Source organism: Elgaria multicarinata, chromosome 1 (genome assembly GCF_023053635.1).
Source record: "Elgaria multicarinata webbii isolate HBS135686 ecotype San Diego chromosome 1, rElgMul1.1.pri, whole genome shotgun sequence".
Classification (NCBI taxonomy): Eukaryota; Metazoa; Chordata; class Lepidosauria; order Squamata; family Anguidae; genus Elgaria; species Elgaria multicarinata.
In genome coordinates, this window is record NC_086171.1 from 200,238,136 (window position 1) to 200,257,459 (window position 19,324).

General features: G+C 46.5%; 1 protein-coding gene across 2 annotated transcripts in view; it reads left to right on the top strand.

Annotated features, from left to right (window-relative positions):
* The first annotated feature begins 4,645 nt into the window (after positions 1-4,645).
* The window catches only part of TFAP2C (transcription factor AP-2 gamma), a 33,272-nt gene continuing 18,593 nt past the window's right edge, over positions 4,646-19,324 (top strand). The window contains exon 1 of one of the 2 annotated variants that reach the window (XM_063146454.1): positions 4,646-4,783. In XM_063146454.1, the coding sequence (XP_063002524.1) occupies positions 4,754-4,783 (30 nt within the window). In that variant the 5' untranslated portion in view covers positions 4,646-4,753. Of the gene's footprint in view, positions 4,784-13,465; positions 13,653-19,324 lie in introns of those variants that run through there. The other variant, XM_063146445.1, reaches the window with a different exon arrangement.

Sequence of the window (19,324 nt, forward strand, 5' to 3'; positions counted from 1 at the left end):
CTCTCAGAAGAAAATCCCATTGAGTTAAGGATTGCAGCCTGAGTTAGTTTATTTATTAAAAGATTAATTTAATGCATTTATTAAAATAAAATAATTTATTTCTCCAAACACAATCCAACAATGGGAAATGGAAACACATAAAATACAAAATACAAAAGCTTCCTACTTGAAACTATGTACGGCAGTGGCGGGGGTTGGGGAACAGGGGTGGAGAAAGATCTGGTTTGAATTGGACTTTTTCCTTTTTGGCCAAGGATGTACCCTGATGAAACTGAAGTACTGTAAACAAAACAGAGTATTTACATTGTCTTTGAACATAAACTCTCTTCCTCCATTCCAAAAAAAAATCAAAAAAAAATCATGTAAATAACTTTGCAATGCTGCCGCTTGAATGAAAATAGCTTAGCGGAGTTGCATGGCAAATTAAAACTTCCATGTGGGTGGGTGGGTGGGTGAGTGGGGGAGAGAGAGTGTTTGATTTTGTTTTTAAAAAAGAAATAACATAGAAAAATGCTATTTCGTTAACAGAGAATTCCCCACCACCTCTGCTATTCAGTCTACTCTAAGCATGTTGTTGTTTTGTTCCATTAAAATTAATGGGACTTTAAAATGTTTGATTGGATGGTGCTCAGCCCTACAGTTTTGACAATCAGAGAGGACTGATTGGATTCTTTGGGGGAAAAGAATAGTTGGGGGAAAACGCACCCACCCACCTCTGAACATACTAAGACTTATTCAAGAGTAAACCTGCATTGGATGGAGCTGTAATGCTACAATTCTGTACAACCCTATTGGGGAGTGTACGTCCCCTGGAACTCAGTGCAGCTCCTTCTTAGTAAGCACGCTTAGGACCCTAACTCGATCTTGTAGGGGTGGGGGTGGTTATTTGTTCCAGAAATCAACAACAGATTGCTGCAATCTTTCTTCCCCCCCCCCCACTCAAATAGGAAAATCACTCACCCATCATGTTTCAGGTAAGGTAAACAAAGTCAGGTAAACAAAAATGGAGAAGATTTTTATATTTATTTTATAACAACAAATACCCTCTTCCCCCCCCCCCCTGCTCAGGGCGACTAATAGTAATAGAAACTGAGATTAAAATAAACCTAGTTCAAAAGCTTAAGGGTGCAATCCTGTTTAGACAGAAAAAAGAGTCCTACGATTCGCAGCCTCCCATCCATATTCTAGTAGCCACACAGCAAGTCTGTCTTGCAGTGTGCAGCTGCTGTAACAAAAAGGCACTGGCAGTCTCCATTTCCAGCATATTTAGGAAAGGAATTGAGAATAAAACTGCCAGTATCATACAGGCCTCCTGCAGCTTTAACTGATGTGATGAAGAGGGAATTTCACCAGGTGCTGCATGCATACAAGTGACACCTGCTGAAATTCCCTTTTCTATACAACTTCTAAAGATACAGGAGCCCTGTCCGCCTTTCCACATGGTCGCCCTAGATCCTTACCAGTAGATCCAGTCTCACTTTTTTAAGTGTGGTTTTTACAGCATAGTTAGTATGCATAGGACTACAGCCTAAATTTTATACATATATGTCTAACAGCTATGACTCCATTTAAAAAAAAACAAAAAAACCCACAAAATCTCTAGAATAGGCACAGGGCCTTAATCAGGATCTTAAAAGCCCCCCCCCCCCCCTCATGCTATGGTCTCATCTGTATGGGGAAAAGGCCTTGCACCTACTGTAGAGTAAAAAAAAGTTTCAAAAACATAGCAGCTTGATGCACATTTAAAATCATGTCTGCTTCCTGTGTTCAATAGGGTTTACATGCAAGTAAATGTGTGTTGGATTATAACCTTAATGTATTGGTTCCCCCACTAATTTCAAAAGGAGCATGCATCTAGAACAGCCTTCCTCAATCTAGTGCGCTCCAGGAGTGTTGCACTATAACTCATATTATCTCCCACACAGTTGGGGATTATTTGTAGTCTGACACACATCAAGGGCACCAAGTTGGAGAAAACTGGTCTAAAACCAAGGTGTGTGTATGAGTGGGGAGGGGCCAATTTAATGTGTTGGATATGATTGGGAAGAACATCTCTTCCCCCGCCCTGCCCCACCCCACCCCTTTCCTGTGTTTTCATTCAATATTCTGCTGAAAACAGTTTTGCATTTAGAGCAGCCAGATCAAGCAAAAGAGGACAGGGCTCTTGCACCTTTGTGTACAAAAGGGAATTTCAGTAGGTAGCATGAAAAGGCTACACTGGCTAAAATCCCCCTCCTAAACAAATTCTGAACCCTCTCTTCTGTTGAATCTAGCAGCCTATTTGAACACTATAAATAATGTTATTAATTAATATCTTCATTAGACCAGGAAAACTAACACTTTGCTTTAAAAATATATATGAGAGGGATAATCTGGCATTGCACTTAAAGCAAGTTAACTTGATCTAACTATTATTTTGGGATGAGCAGACCCATTTAATTGTAGTTCACCTGGAAGGGGAAGCGGCTGATCTCCTTGAATTTATTTCCTGCTTTTTATTCCACTTCAGTAATGATTTGACATATGGTGTAGATGTTGCCGTGGTTTGATCCAGCATGGCTCTTCTTATGGTCTTAAATCTATTTGATTTATTTCCAACAAAAGTAGGGTGACCATATGAAAAGGAGGCAAAGCTCCTGGAGCTTTAACAGTTGTATAGAAAAGGTGTATAGTTAAAAGCTGCAGGAGCCCTGCCCTCTTGACCAGATAGAAAAGAGGGTAGGGCTCCACTCCTGCAGCTTTCACTGTTGTGATTAAGAAGGAATTTCACCAGGTGCTGCAGGCATACAAATGACACCGGCTGGAATTTCCTTTTCTATACAACTGTTGAAGATACAGGAGCCCTGTCCTCCTTCTCATATGGTTACCCTAGGCAGCAGGAAGCAAGGCTTGCCCTGTAAAAGTCTGTATAAGGGTCCAATCCTATGCAAAACTTCCTACAACTCCCTGCATAACTGGAGATGTAGGACTTTTTTTCCCTTCCTAAACATGCATAGGATTGAGCCCTAAAACTGTCGCGGTTGAGATCGGAGAGAAGCTGCAGTCCTGAGCTCAATGCGGTTTACTACTTTCTGAGTAGACCCTATAGGATTGCACTTGTTGGGAGCGGCAATATTTTGGACACTTACTGTGGAACAAATTCTATTGGATCGAGGTGAACTCCCTTCCCAGTAAACACGCGCAGGATCGAGTTGCATCTCCCAGCTCCCGAAATCGAGAGCACTTCCACGCGTTTGCATTTGGCCGGATCGTGCCCTCCGCCAACCGCATTGCTCCCCACCCAACTTCACCCACTAAACAGCAGTTGAAATCCCGAGCTCCTTCCAGCCAGTAAAATCCACATCAAAGATACCTTAGAAAGTTTTAATGAAAAATAATTATTAGAACGTGGCGTCTTGATGCGAGCATTCCAGCGAGAGAGGGCTTCCTTCCTTGCCCCAAGTAGGTCTAGGTCTCCGCCCGCCCTCGCTGTTGTCTCCTCCCGTGCGTTTGAGATGGGAAGTTCCTAGTGGGCAGGGACCTGATTTTGCCTAAGGCCATAGCTAGACCTAAGGTTTATCCCTGGATCGTCCAGGGGTCAAACCTGTTCATCTAGGTGACACACAGGGGATCCAGTGCTCAGGCAGGGGCGAACCCTGGATGATCCCAGGATAAACCTTAGGTCTAGCTGTGGCCAAGTAACTTTATTAGGCACCATTGCGCTGAGAAACTGTTATTTATTACTCGCGGTAGGAGTAGTACGACTTCAAACGCGTCCTATTATTTCCTTTTTCATTCATTCATTCGGGATTAAATAGATGCCCTTCCGTTTAAAAGGAGATTCCTTCTTTGACAACGTCTAAGATCCATTAAAAAAGAAAGCAGCGTTGCCAACCTGTCGCTCTCGCAGACATAAAGGAGTCTTGTAGGTAGAGCAAATAAATAAATGAAAGGCTCTGAGAGGCAGAAACAGGTGAGGTTCCCCCCCAGGTGGGAGAGGTTTTAACTGCAGAACTTTTGCGGACATACTGCTGTAAAGAAAAGGTTTGTTTTATAAGTTTGCAGGTCAAAACGGGTTTTTTTTACGTAGAGAAGGGCAGGAATTCAACAGGTGAAGTTTCCCCTAAAATTACTGTACCTCTGTGTAAAGAAACATCTGTATCCATAATAATAATAATAATAATAATAATAATAATAATAATAATAATAATAATAATAATATGATGATGATGATGATGATAATCCAACGGATTTCCCTTATTCTTTTCGGGTTTTTAAAAAAGACAATGTGGTGTAGTGGTTAAAGTTTTGGACCTGAGCTTGGGAGAACCCGATCCCCACTTGGCCATTTTGGGCCAGACAGTGATTCGAACTGACGATCCGCCTTGGGTTCCTTGCAAGTGGGTGGGGGGAGGCAGGCTATAAATGTAATAAATATACAAACGTGTGTGTAGGTGGGGTGGGGGAACGGGCAACCCAGGTAGATAACCAGCCGTTCCAGCCAGCCACGAGGCTGCCAGATGATGATCCTCCAAGATCTCAAGAATCAGAGCTAGCAAGAAAAACGAGGGACGTCTTGCTAAGGGGAGGGAAGGGGAGGGAGGAGGAGGAGAGAGGGGGGTTCTGCGCAGGCGCCTGGCTAGTAGTCGCGGTGCGCTCAGGTGGAGCGCTTCGGCCGGGACGAGTCCACTTAAGAGGCAGCTGCAGCCCGGGGTTCGAGACCCCCAGCCTGCCTCCCCACCCACCCCCGCGGCAAGGACCCACCGGGCTGCTCATGGCTCTGATAGGGAGGCTCGACTGGCAAGTAGGTCTTCTTTTTGAAGTTCGCCGTTCTCGCGGGGCGGGGGGGGGAGCGGCTGCGGCGGAGGTAGTGCTAGGTAGGGGTTGGATCTTGGGCGGCGGTCGGCAAGGGAGCGAAGGGTCTGCCGGCCACTTTGGCCCCGGAGACGGGAGTTTGCCAGCTTTCCCCGGTCCGGAGAGATCTGCCTTCTAACGCTCCGCAAGAAACCTTGCAAGCAGGGCGAAGCGCTCGACCCGCGTGGATGTCGGCGGGACGTCTCCTGATCCTTACATGCACCGGCGGGGGGTGGGGGGGGAGAGTTAGATTTCGGTGCAACTACAACTCCCATAATCCCCACCACACTCCCAGCCCTATCTTCTTCCTGTTTTCTTGGCACTGTTGATTTCAAAGCAGTGGGGGGCGGGGTGGGGAGCGTTGTTTTCAAGGCAGGCCGCTCTCCTCGGGAGTAAGTCCCAGGGGACTCGGTTGCAGCCCCGATCCGCCTCTTGCGGCTCGGGAAGAAGTCTCACGGATAGCCCGAGCAGGTTCCGAAGTCCGTCGAAGGGGACTGAACTTTAGGGGACACGCGCGAATTGGGTTCAATGGGATTTTCGCCCAAGGACACCCCTGCGGGATGTGTGGGTGTCCTTTGCAATGCCGCCTTCCCCAACCTGGGGTAGTATCCAAGTTAGTCCTACGTAGAGTAGATCCATTGGCATGAATGAGAGTTAACCTAGGCGCGCTAATTTGAGTCCCATTCATTTCAATGGGTCTACTCTACGTAGGACTAACGTTGGATACTACCTCGGGTGTAGTAATATCTCCCAGCTTTCCTGCCAGTGGGCCATGCTGGCTGTGGCTGATGGGAATTGGTAGTCCAAACACATCGGGAGGGCGCACTGGGTTTGGGGAAGGCGTGGGGAGTCACAGACTTAAACTCCAGTGCAAGATCTCTGGTCCGGCCGGGGTGAGGTGAGGTGGGGTGGGGTGGGAGACCCAGATCTGCTCTCCTCAAATCTGTTAAGCCTGAGATGGGATTGGGGTGGGGGATGTGTTGACAATCGCCTCACGCTGAATTCCCGGAGGGGGCAAAAAACCGAGCCGGATCCGCGGACACCGAGCGGAGCGAAATGAAGCCAGCAACCGCGGCTCGCTTCATTCCCTCTTACGGGGTGGGGTGGGGAGTGGAGTGGAGGGGGCCCGAGGGAATTCTCCGAGCGCCACGAATTCTCCGGAGCCCCAACTCTGCGCAGAGATGACAGCTTAGATCGGCCTGAAGCCAACGCACTCCGGTTTCAATGGATGGTAGATCGGGCTGGGAAGTCTCCGGAGAAACCGAATATGCTCCGCAGCCGACGCCATTCCGGTGCTTACTGCAAAATGCCGGAGGAAGCGCCCGGGAACCGCTCGGAACTCCCGTGCGGACGCCGACGGGGCTGCTGCGGGGATTCGATTTGTCCGCGGCGCCCCCCCACCCCCGGTTTCCGAACCCGGGTGAGCGCCTCCGGCCGAGAAGGCGAGGAAGCCCTTCCGCCGAAGCCAAGACCGAGCCCCCGCTTGCGTCTCCTCCCGCAAGCTGGCCAAGACCGTCTCCTCCGCATTCAAAACGGGCGCCTTTTTTGCCACCTTTTTCTTTTGGCCCTGCTCCTGCGTTGCTTAACAGCAGCCTAAAGCTTCGCCGTTTAGCGGATGATGCTTTTCCTGGCACGGAGTGGGGAGAAAAAGAAGCCGCAGCGCCTTCCCTCCTTCCAATCCTAGTGAGATGCGCAACTTCGGGAGTAACGCCACTGAAGCTAGTATGACTTACTTTTGAGTAAATATGAAAACGGGGGTTGGGTTGCATATTATTTCTGTATATCTGGCTGCTATTTAATAGCACTTGGGCAGAGTCGGTTACAAAAGGGTCATCCCTAAATTAAAGCAAACAAACAAAAACCCGTGATAATATTCGGCCGACTTCCATTGGGGAGCAGGTAAGTTTTAGAGCCACACAGAACTCTTCATCAGGGAGGAGGTACAGTTTAGGGCCACACAGTGCTCTTGATGGGATCCAATGTTTCCAATAAGAGATTGCTTCACCCACGTTCTTTTGCTGAGAACAGGATCCAAATACCCCTTTTAAGCAAATGCCCACCTGTTGCAATTGACCCATTGAAATCACTTCTAGCTTGAATTAGCAAACTTCTTGTTGCTATGGTCATTATTATTATTATTATTATTATTATTATTATTATTACTACTACTACTGCAACTACATGTATAGTCCGTCCTTCTCACTCTTGCAAGGAACCCATGGCTACTTACATGGTCACCCTCTTCTCCATTTTATCCTCACAACAACCTTCTGTGGCAGCTTAGGCTGAGAACCACTGACTGGCCCAAAATCACCTAGTGAGCTTCATGGTTGAGTAGGGACTAGAACCTTGTCCCCACTCAGTCCAACACTCTTAACCACTACACCGCACTGCCTCCCAACTAGTATTTATTTATTGCATTTCTATACCGCCCGATAGCCGAAGCTCTCTGGGTGGTTCACAAAAATTGTCTCTAGTTCTGGAAATGGTAAATCAATGTTTTTAAATCACCCCCAGAATTGTGTCTCATTCCTTGGATCTTAAACCTTTCTCCAACACTTCCATGCTAAGTGTAATCTTGTAGAAGGAAGTTCTATGAAAACTAATGGGACATTTCCATGGCTACTACTTAGGGAGGTAAGAACATCACCCTACCTTGCCCCATATTTTTGGATTATTCCTCAGGTGCACCTGTATTTCTGATTAAAGTACTGACTGACAATTATAAGGATTTACCTGCTCAATCCTATACATGTCCACTCAGAAGTAAGTCCCATTGAGTTCAATGGTACTGACTCCCAGATCAGTGTGTATAGAACTGCAGCTTAGGTGTGCATGGCAAAAGCACAACCCCCCCTTTGTTTAAAAGCATGTGCTGACACCACAACATAAATGCAGCAAATGTATTAAAAAGTGACTGGGCACAGATGCCTTTAAAATATATTGGGTGGGTGTGTTGTTGTTGTAAGGTGCCATGTTATTCTGGTCAGATGTTGGTGTGTCTAAGACTACAAGCCTCAATGGGATTTACTTCAAAGTAAACATGCATAGAACAGCTCTGTAAGACTGCAGCCTTTGGGTTGCATCTGCTGTAAGTCTTAACTGAGGTCCCATTCTTTTCAATGGGTCTATTGTATGGCTCTGCCTCATATCTAACGGTGAGAGCATATAGACTGAAATTAATTGAATTTGCTGTGTTATCTGGGATAGGGGCATAAATATATTTAGGATAAGGGACTCCCAACGGAACAAAAACCTCCTTGGCCACATATTTCTTTTTATCTGAAATGATAATGTTTAACTTTTACAGAAGAATAGAATCGAAAGAAGGTAGTTAATTTCATCAGTCAAGCAAGGAGGTGTGGATCTTGTGCTGGAAAAGATGCAAGATGCAAATGGCTGTTTAAAGAAAATAGCTACTTGAGTTGGGGGCTCAGATTACGAGAAGGCATAGAAAAGGCATCTGTTGTTGTTTTTAAAAAAACCACAATAAATTATTGTATAAGCTTAGTGGCTTTTAATTTCTATGGAGTCTTTCTGTTCCTCTTCCCCCATTCCAAAGTATAAGTGATGGTCTTTAAATTCAGTTTTATTTATCCATCCATGTTTTTAATTTTGTCAGAAAGATTCTCATTCCATTCTTGATAAGTTAAACATTCAATTAATTTGCTTGCACCCCACTGATGTGAAGATTTTATTGATTAGTAGCAAATAGATGTGTTTGTAGTTTAGAGTTGAAGTGGTACTGTTTATTGAACAACAGGACTGAGACAGGAGTCCTATGTACACTTACCCTAGAGTAAGTTCTATTGAATCCAGTGGGGCTTACTTGTGCATTGACATGCATAAAATTGCACTGCTAGGCTGCAATCCTATGCATATTTACCTGGGAGTAAGTCTCATGAACTCAGAGGGACTTACTTCTGAGTAGAGCAGTGGAGGATTGCACTGCTACTTGGGAGTAAGGTCTCATTGAATAAATACCTTTTTTTTTCACCTCTGCTTGGTCAAAATAAGCTTTATGTCACCATTTATTTCACTTTCAATCTGGGTTACTTTTCAGTAAGTATACTTGGGGTCCCAGTAAGTATATGAAACCTTTCCTGACAGATTTCAAATAAAATGAAGACGATGCAAAAAGTAGAACATTTTAAGGAGATTCACTCTGATGCTTTAAAAAATGGGATTTTTAAACAAAACCTTTAAGTTTATATATACCAACAAGACTTAGACATTTGCTATTTCACCCATTCATTTCAAAAGGATCAAAATGTATTCTGAACTACAGGAACCCTCCTTCAAATAAAGGGTAAGACTAATTCAGAGCTAATAAATTAAACTATGCCTTTAAGGTTTCTCCTCTCAAATGAAGCCTCTTCTGCAAGAATAATTTAATTAGATCTAAAGTGGCATTTAAAGAGGGGGGGAAATGACACACACAGGGGAACTTTTAAGGTGAGCTGTATCTTTTCTTACTGAAATGCCTCTCCAAGTGAGAGGGGGAGAGAGAGAAGTGTAGGTAAGCTGCACCTTTTTGTGGTAAATGCAGATTCTTTTGCCCCTGCTGGGCCCCAGTCAGTGCTGTGATTCAGCACCTGCGTGCCAGATTGACAGATAACAGAGCTAAAGATAATGGCTCTGTGATTAGCTAATTTTTCTTCTTCTCCTTCTTCTACCCTGTCAGTGGCATGTGCTTGGAATTTTCACCTGGTCAATTTCAAAGCAGGAAGGACAGGGGGAGCTGTTAGCAACAACATCAGGCTAAAATTTTCCTGGACCGCTTCCGCATATGATGGTACAGCAGACTTCAGGCTTTATGGTTTATTTTATTTTATTATTTTTTAACCAGCATCCTGAAATCCACCAACCAGAGGCCAGGTGCAGAATAGTGGCATGGTTGCTAGGAGTTAAGGGAGCCCGGGTGCCTTAGCGCATGCTCAGCCCAGGAATCTGTGATCAGTACCAGAACCAAGCTCACAAGTCCTTTGATAAAGGAATCCACTCCTGGTTTTCCTCCAAACATACTTTTCAGCCACGTAATTTTAGGGGTGGTGTGACGTTTTGATTGGGCGAGTCAGAAACCCTTGATCTATTGCAAAGCCCATCCAAAGATCTTCCAGCAGTTCTTCCTACAGCAGCAGCAATAAATCAGTTTTGTTCTAGGGTTCGCACTAGGTTTCCAGGTGAAGGTCTAAGGGGGAAAAATGAGGCAGAGTCATCTTTATTGTGCTACCCTAAACAAATACTTAATTCTTAGAGAAATCTCGGATGCTTCCAATAACTCTTAATGGCCCGTGAATACCCCTTTAAAGGTGAATACCCCTTTAAATCCCTCATTTTCTTCTCTACCTGAGCCAAAAGAGGTGTGTGACATGTCTCTTGGTTCAATGGTGCTTACTCCCAGGTAATTGTGTATAGGATTGTAACAAACCAAAAACGTTTTAAGCCTGTAATCCTAAACATTCGGGAGCAAGTCCCATAGAACACAATGGAAATTTATTTCAAGAAAACATGCACAAAATTGCACAGTAAATGCAAAAGACCCGGCTGAGCATCGTGGGGGAAAATGGATGCCTTTTTCAAACACCATATCTATTGTCTCAAAAGTGTTTCCCCCCCTTGTAATCGGGTAAAGTTAAACAATGCAAAATTACTTCGAAGTAAACATACATAGGAATGCCCTATACGTATCTTCCAGGCATTATCAAGAGACATTTAAAAGTGCTTAACTTTGCCACAACTATGCCCCGTAATTTTTTTCCGGAAACAAAAGGGCAAATCCAAATCGAATATTAATCCCCTTTGCCTGTCTAATCAGGAGTAAGCCCGATTGAGTTCAATGAGATTTATTCCTAGATGAATGGGTATAAAACTGCAGTCTCCTCAGAAGTAGTGATTTAAATCGACTCTACTCACAAGTAGTGCAATTGCAGCCCCACCCCAGCCATTTCCTCTCCTAGATTTCAGTGGTACTTGTTTCCAAGTAAGTGTGCTTAGAATCGCGCCTGGGGATGGACTAGGCAAGTTACCTGCAAATTATTTTAAACAGAAGAAGAATGGAGTAGGGAAGCTAACAGGCGGATCCTGAACATATTATATGGAAAGTTTCTCCACTGAACGCAGTGAGGTTTTATTTCAAGGTGTTGGTGTCTGGGATGAGAATATGAATGGCAGAAAAAACTAGATATCAAAAGAACTTCACCTTATGCTCTATTGCAACACGCCTAGAATGCCAACTGGTACAGAAAAGTGCAATGCAATTTAAAATAAAAATGAACACACTTCTAATTAGTATATAGAAACAGTAGTCAGACCCTATGCATTTCTCGGAAGTAAGTCCCATTGAATTCAGAGGCGCTTACTTCCACGTAATTTTGAACCCTATAATGATTCGATGAGGAACGCAAACTCTAGACAATAATTACAGAGCGTGATTCGTTGAAGGTACCTCAACTTTTGCTTGAGCGAATCTCATTGAAACGTAAAACGAGGAGTAGGCAGAAAACCGTTTAGGGCTATTAACGGAGATCCGGGATATTTATTTTCTCTCGATAGAGTACATTTTAAGACCCATTGATTTCAAATGGCTGAATAAATAACTCCTATTAAAATCAACGCGTCTTAAAAGTCTGCTCTGACGTTAGCCAAACTATTTAGGGATAGGGAGAAAGAAGATGCCATCGTTTCTGTGTTGTGAATTACTGTATGCTAATACGCCTTTTGGTTTTATTCGTCACTGAGAGCTATGGTTATTTTGAAATCAATCAATCTCGCTCTTATTATAGCAGTATCTCTTCCCCTTTGTAACCATTCCTTTCTCGGGAATGGTTATGTAGTACTTCCTGAGAAGGGTGTGGGCACCATCGAGGCTTTTGTTCGCTACCAATATCAACTTCTTAATATTTATTATTATGCTAAATCAATTTCGCCACCTGATTAACCCACGTCAAAGAGCTAGAAGCGGAGGCCGTATCGCTCCGCCGAGGTGATGTGTTCTAGCGTTGGTCCACGCTGGTCTAAAATTCAGCTAAACATACAAACAAACCAAACCAATGTGCAATGCAGTTCTATGCATGTCTACTTAGAAGTAAGTTGCACTGTGTTCAATGGGGCTTACTCCCAGGTTAGTATTTATGCTATGCGCGCTCCGTACAGGGTTGTAGCCTAAGAGAATCTTGTAGTGTCTTAAAAAGCGATCAGATTTACTGTGGGGGCGGATTCTTGGCCACAGCAGCTTTTTATGCCACAATAGATCTGTTGATCTCGGATGGTGTCACCGCAAGATTCTCTCTTGAGTTTACAGTAACAGGTTTCTCCCGCCCCCGGAATGGAACGAAGGTGTGTGTGTTTCTTTCCCATCGTGGCGATCTGATTTGGTAACAAGTGTAGAGGGTTGTTGTTATTTTTTAGTGTGCATAAAATTGAAGGCTTTGGAGCCGAGGGGTTTATTTTCTAGGGTCAGGATCCTTGTTCGTTTGATGGCTGGAACGTTTCGGCCTCACCGAGCCCAATAGGGCTTGATCCCAAGAGCGATCAAGGCCTCTTCGCTCTGAAACCCACCCCCACCCCGATCTATCCGTCTTTTAAGGTCCTCCTCACGGTGTCTGGGGGCAAGAGACGGAGGCCGCAATCCTCTGCGTATTTCCCATGGTAGGAACTCCAGGGAAGACAGTGGGGCTTACAACCTGCAGGCGCCCATTGGAAAAGCGCGACTCTAGAAAAGCGCCCAAGCGGCGCACCGACTCAGACGGCCTAAACTCCCCCACGCGATCGGGCTGCAACAGGGCTGGCGTTAAACTGCGAGGCGCTCCTTAGACCACGAAGAACAGGGTTTAAAGTCGCGAGCTGTGTGTGTCTAGGCCCTATTTATTATTATTATTATTAATAAGGAGAAGCTGAATCAGCAAGATCAGAGCAGAGGCCGTTCCTGGATTATTAATCCTTGCTGCGGTTTCTGCTCGAAGTGTGCTACATTTCTGGAAACTACCCATGCCTATGACATCTTCTATTCCGTGACCTAGAACAAGCCCCCGCCCCCTTTGGCCACAGTGGGTGGGAGGGATGTTGCTCCGTTTACTTATTCTGGGATGGTTCTTCGTCTCCTTCCCACCCACCCCCCTCTTTCTTTCTCGGCCGCGGTGGGATTGACAGGGCGCCACTATTACGCGCCCTCCCCCAGCCCACGAAGGGTTAACTCCCCTGGCCCCTCCACGGTCCGGGGCCCCGCGCTCACGTGCGCATCGCAGCTGGGAGCTCTGCCCGTCGTTTGCGTGCGCGCCTGGGGTAGACGGCGTTTCGCCCTTTCCCCGCCCCGTTGCCAGCCATGCGTGTGTTGCCTTTGGGCAGGCTGGCGCTTTCCCAGGCGTGCGTGTGTGCGCCTTGGCAACGCGCCAATCTCCCGAGCGCCGGGAAGGCGCGGCTTGGCCGGGGCCGCTTTCCCATTGGCCACTTTGGCGCCGCCTGTCAGGGGAAGCCCGCACGTCCCGGGCCGTCCCTGGGGAGGAGCTATGCTAATGAGGTTGCCATTAAGGGTGGCTGGGATGGGGAAAAGAATGCCAGTGGTTCGTTTCCCGGGAAGAAGAAGTTCTCTCCGCCACTCCGCCTCTATGTCTGTCCTTTAAAGTGGCCCTTTGAAGGTTGCGGGGAGAGAGCTACTTTCCTCCCACTGCGCTGTCCTTGGATTTACCCCCATTTTGGACTGGAGCGCCTCCCCCCTTCCCTTTTTCCCTTCCTGGTTTTGATTTTAATTTTTTGGGGGGATACTGGACGCCATGTTGTGGAAACTAGCCGACAATGTCAAGTACGAAGAGGACTGTGAGGTGAGCGCTTAGGGCTGTGGATGCGGCTAGTCCTCATGGGCAGGTTTGGGGCTTCTCGCTGCGTTCTTCACTGAGGCTTTTACTTTTAACGGGAAACGGATGGCAGAAGTGAGGGGATGGAGAGCGAGGGAGTTCATAGACGGATTTCACGAGTAAACCCGGGGTACTTGGATTTAAGCCTCCTTAAGAATATGGTCTTTGGAAACATGCAGTGGAGTTGTTGATTTAGGACAGCAAGGCTGTCTCCCAGGCGGGCTTGGCTCATAGTGTCCTTGAAACCGGTGGGGGTTGATTTCCTTCCTAATCGAGAATAAGGCGCTAGTAGGTCTAATGAGGCGCAAACTAATCATTTTAATTAATCGAGCCACAGTTCAGTTAAGATAACGCTTTTCAGCGCAATCCCATATAATATATACCGAAAACTTCCATTGAATATAATGACTTACTCCTAGGTAAATATGTATAGGATTGCACCCTTAACTGCATTCAATCTAGTGTGGTCAACGGAGCTACCTAGTCTTAAATGCAAGCGATTCTTTGTGGCAATAGCTTTGCTCGATTGGTCTCGTTTAAAATTAAGCTATTCTGCTTTAATTAGTGTGCGGATCAACTTGAGAGGCGACGCAAGTTAACTAAGAGTTAATGGGGAGCTTTGCTTGTTCCTAGTATTTGTCGATAGGATTGAAGTCTCTGGGTACTTACTCATTTTGGACCGTTTTGGGACGTTTGCCCGCGAAAACTCGCAAAGTTAATGGCCACTGACTTCGAAATGCATGTTTAAAACAAAACCACAAAATTACGTTGACCTCAATGAGAGTGCCTCAAGAAAAGCTGAGAAGTTACCACGAAGGCTGGAGAGTTTCTCCGGCTAAATTTCTTATTTGCACTTATTTGGTAGTAAGCCCCATTGAATTCAGTGGGACTTGCGTCTGAAAAAACATAATAATCAAGGGGGTCTTCCGCTGTAAAATGCCGCTAAAAAAAGCTCACCCGAGGAGTTCTACTGTAACCAGCTTGATTACTCCCGAGTACCTAGTTTGCCAAGGATTGACTGCTTATTCCTATAAAATACCAAATGTGTCGCTTCGGGCGCGATCCCTTCTCCTGGCTGGATTGCGCGTTTTACGTCCTGGATGGTCTCCAAGTTAGTCCTACATCAGAACACCCATTGAAATGAATGGGATTTGTGAGACTAGCATCGGATACAGCCCATTCGTGTATCATTTTAGCAGCATCGTCGGTATCCAACCCGCTTTGAAAGCTTCCTTTGCCATTTTGCAGAATGCTTGGACCCCCACTTCCGCAGGAAGTTAAAACGGTACCCTAAAGATGCAATCCTATGCATGCTAGACAGGAAAACAAGGTCATGTATGACTTCCCCTGCCCTGTCTAAACATGCATAGGATTGCGCCCTAAACGGCTGCATTCCCGTGCACATTTAACCTTGCAATAGTGAATTCAGCCCCACTGTTTTCCCCGGGGTTTGCTTGCTTTTCGACGGCTGTCAGGGACCACCGCCACCCTATTCTCCATGTAGCTGGAAGTACGTACCATTCAACTCGTGGGCTTACATCGGAGTAGGCATCTGCATGTCTACACGACCCCCACCACCACCAAATTTGTGAAGAAATATCTAATTCTCAGAACCAGAATAACTCCTTAAAGGAAAGATCTGTTCTCCTCCCTCCCTCTTTGGTCTTTTCCCTTTTGAAACTGGGAGGGGAAAAGGCGATGCGTTTGGTATTCGCCAGGAGAGGAAGTGATTAATCCCCCTCCGGGCTGCTCCGGCTCGCCTTTTTCGTCCCCGGGGGGCGGAAAATCGATGCAAACTTTCGCACACTTTTTTGGAGGCCGAGGTGCGGGCGCGCTCCGTCTGAAGCCCGCCCACGAGCTGGGTAGCTGCGGCGAAGCGGGGGTGGGGGAGAAGGGCAGGAGAGGCAGAGAAGCGGTGGGCAGCTGAACTCCCGAGCAGCGAGTGATCCGGCCTGTTGGACCGGTTCCGCCGGCAGCGAGGAAGGGAGGACTCGCGCTTCTGCCATGCGGGGAGGCCACGAGGTAGGCAAGCAGGCGCGCGGGCGGGCGGGCGAGAGGCCCCGGCCGGGGCTGGCAGGAAGTGGGCGAATTTGGCATGGAAATGGCACCCGCGCCCTCGGGGAGCCCGTTCGGCGATTCCTCTCGCCGTGGGAGGTGGGGGAGATCTGGGACAAAGCAGCCAATGAGGGACGCCAGAGGGGCTTGAAATTCTGGCCCGGCTCCTGCGCCTTTAAAAAGCTGCGCGGCGTGCAGAAATCCAACAGGCGAAGGTTTGCGCATGTTTCTTTTGTCCACAGTGAGGGATTTCTTTCTTTTTTTAATGCCCCTATGGGTCGTCGTCCCCGATTAAAATTTTTAAGACTTAAAGGAGCTCTGCTAGAGGAGGACGAAGGAAGCACAGGCCCGGCGGCCCCTGGACTACAAGGGAACTGATGACTAAGGTCGCTTAACGACTGATAACTTACCCAAACAGCCTTTCCTATTCTGCCCCAAACGCGCACACGGGTGTTCAAAAGGACTTTCCCTGGCTTCTGATCCGCCTTGAACCTCATTTTGAGCAGGGGATTTGAGTGGTAATTGAACCGGATTAATCAAGTTGGAAGATTTGGGCTCCTTAGGTTCGCATTTTTCGGGTTACACGCACTTCTGTTTCGGAGTGGCTCCCGGGTCACTTACTTCCTAGTAAAGCGGCATCGAATCCGGAGACCTCTGCATCCCATCCCACCCCCACATTAAACCAGGACCAGGCTGACGTCCTGATAATGTCTTTAGAGTCGGGGTATGTTCCATATTGCAATAGGAGGTCTTTTGGGGATTAACCTCCCTCCTCCAAATGTGGTCCTTCCCTCATATTCGGAGAACCCCGAAAATTCAGCTGAGTGCTGTAATCCATCGGTCCTTTAATCCCGGAGGTGCAGGAGGTTTAGGGAGGCTGCTGGAAGAGCTGCGATCCACAAGCCCTTACCTATGTGAAATGGCGGGGGGGGGAGGGGCGTCCAGTGGGACTGGAGGAGCCGGCTCCTCTTAACATGTTTACTGGAAAATTTACCCACCCACCCTTAAATGGACGAGGATGCTTGGTTTTTTGGAAGTATGCATAGGTTTACTCGTAAGTAAATCCTACAGACTTCCCCAAGTAAGCAGGGCACAAAGGATCGAAGCCTGGGAATCAACGAGCCTACGGTTGCATTTCAGCAACTGGAAGGCTTTGGAAGGCGATCACAGTGCAATCTGTCTAGTTGGAAACCAGTCCCATTCAGTTCAGTGGGGTTTCCTGCTAGGTATAGGATTGTGGCCTCAGGGTGAAGGGGTCTCTTCAAACCTTAATGGACTTTTCTTGGGGAATAACATCCTGTGGGGTTCTATTTATGGATAGATGGTGGGGGGGGGGGCGGCGTGGTGTGAAAGGCAGCATAAATAATTTCCTTCCCCTGGATTTGAAGATCCAGGGTCCGTCCATTTTGGAATCTGGTCTAAATTCCGGTACCTTGCAATAGGGGATTACTCGTAGGTAGATGTGCAGAGGATCGCACCTGCACTGGGGGGCGGGGGGGCGTGTTAATTAAAAACAAAAACTTGCTAAGGAAACGGGCAGAACTGTTTGGATTAGTGTCCAATTTGAGGTGTGCATGATGGGTCTTCCCCTGCCACCCACCCCCGGCTGGAGTGGTTTGTTTGTTAAAAGATCTTTGACGGAACTCAACTTCTAAATCCAGTCCGCTTCGACTTCCTGCGCAAATCTATAATGTGTCTAAAAAGTTTAGCCCCATTGGGTTCGATGGACTTTACTGCCAGGTAAATTTGGATCCGTTCGTTCTCACACGTAGGTGCGATACCAAGTAAACCTGCATTGGAGGAGACGTTTGGTTCCGGAATCCCTTTAGAACGCTAGATTGAGCGAGGAATCAGCAAGGCTGCCTCTGAGCGTGTACAGAGGACCTCTGCACCCAAATAACCACAGGCGGAGTCATCCTTTTGGGAAAGTGGGGCGGGGGAAGGTGTTTGGTAGCCGGGGAGAAATAGAACGTGGAGTCGTTGCGGGTGCCGGCCACATTTACCGCGAAATTGAGCTCCCAAAGGGTGGAGAGCTTTTTAATTTAACTCCGGAGTCATTTAAGGCTGCGATCCTGGAGGTATGGAGCAGGACTTGCTTCTGAGTAGACATGCCTACAATGGCTGCGGCCCGTACCCGCTTTTCTGGGGATCAAGTGGTGTTGAGTATTGGGGGCTTACTTCCGAGTAAATGCGCGCAGGATCGGGTCCTCCAAAAAACCCACCTCGCCGCCTCTCGGGTTTGTCCTTTTGCTTTTGATCCGGTGGCTCCGGCCGGCCTGGACTCCCATCGCTCGCGCCGCTGTGTCTCCGGCCCTTTCTCGAGAGGAGGCTGCCGCTTCACGCTCCAAGTGGGGTCCCCCGCTGCGACCCCCATTCTCCTTCGATTAACCTGCCCTGTTATTTTAACGAGCGTGGAAAGAGAAGCTGCTTAAAAGCCGCCGGGGTCGTCCCTTCGAGTTACACGTTGGCGACATCCTTGCCTTTTGCGGAGAAGTTAATTTAATGGATTCATCAGCCCCTGAATGAATTGAAATTGCCCTTTGAGATCCAAGAGAGGTTTTTTATATGTGTTTGTTTTTTGCCCAAACGATTTGGGTTTTAAACATTGCATAATTTAAAAACGCCCCACAAAAAGTAGGGTTTCTTTTCGTTTGCTTTTTTTGCAAGACATTTTAATATCCCCCCTTCTCTTTTAACAGGCGCCCTGGGCAGTGGTTTATATTAACTTTTCAGTGGCCACGAGAGGGAGGGAGTTAATTTTAAATTAACTCAGTGATGGGGACAGGAGTGTTAAACCCTTTCCCCTCAAACTCTTGAAGTAATAACAACAGAGAGAGGGAGACTAGTGTTTAGCCATCTTACCTTGGCGTCACATTTTAAATTGGGGGTTTTCTGTGTGGCTACGGAGTTATCCCGTTGTAAAAATACAGAAATAAATATCTTGCAGCAGCTTGAAAATGAGCAAACGCAAACTTTTTTAACTGCATTATGACCCTCCCTCCTCAAAACCTTCCAGAACTGTAAAGCGCTTTTCTTTCCCTCTTCTTCTCAGTGAATTCGATTTTTCTCCCTTTCCACAATGTTGGAACAAATTGACTTTTTAAAATAAGAGCAGGTAGAAGAAAAAGTGAATGCAAAAATTGCACTCCTCGCCATGCTTTGTGGGGAAGTAAGGTATCTTTTGGTCTAGTGTATGAATGTAAAAACAAAACAAAATACAATCCTATAGACCCTTAGGAGTCCTTGAACTCAGTGGCACCTCTGAGTAAGTCTACCCAAGGTTGAAATGTCTCTAGTCTTTCAGGGTTCTCTCCACCTCACCTCCATATTTGTCCGCAACTTTATTTGTAAGTGGTTGATTGAAACTGAATCTACTGCAAGCAACTTTGTTCAAGACTGTGATGCTGGTTGATCTTAGATATGTTTTCAATATAAGTATGTTTATGAATGAGACATTTGTTTTTGGGGTTGTTGTTGGAACCAGTTATTTTTTAAAAATTTTGTTGTTATTGAGAATAAGATCCTTTGTATTAAGTTCAAATTTTAAATTAATTTTGAGCAAGGCTGTAGTCCTAATGTGACAC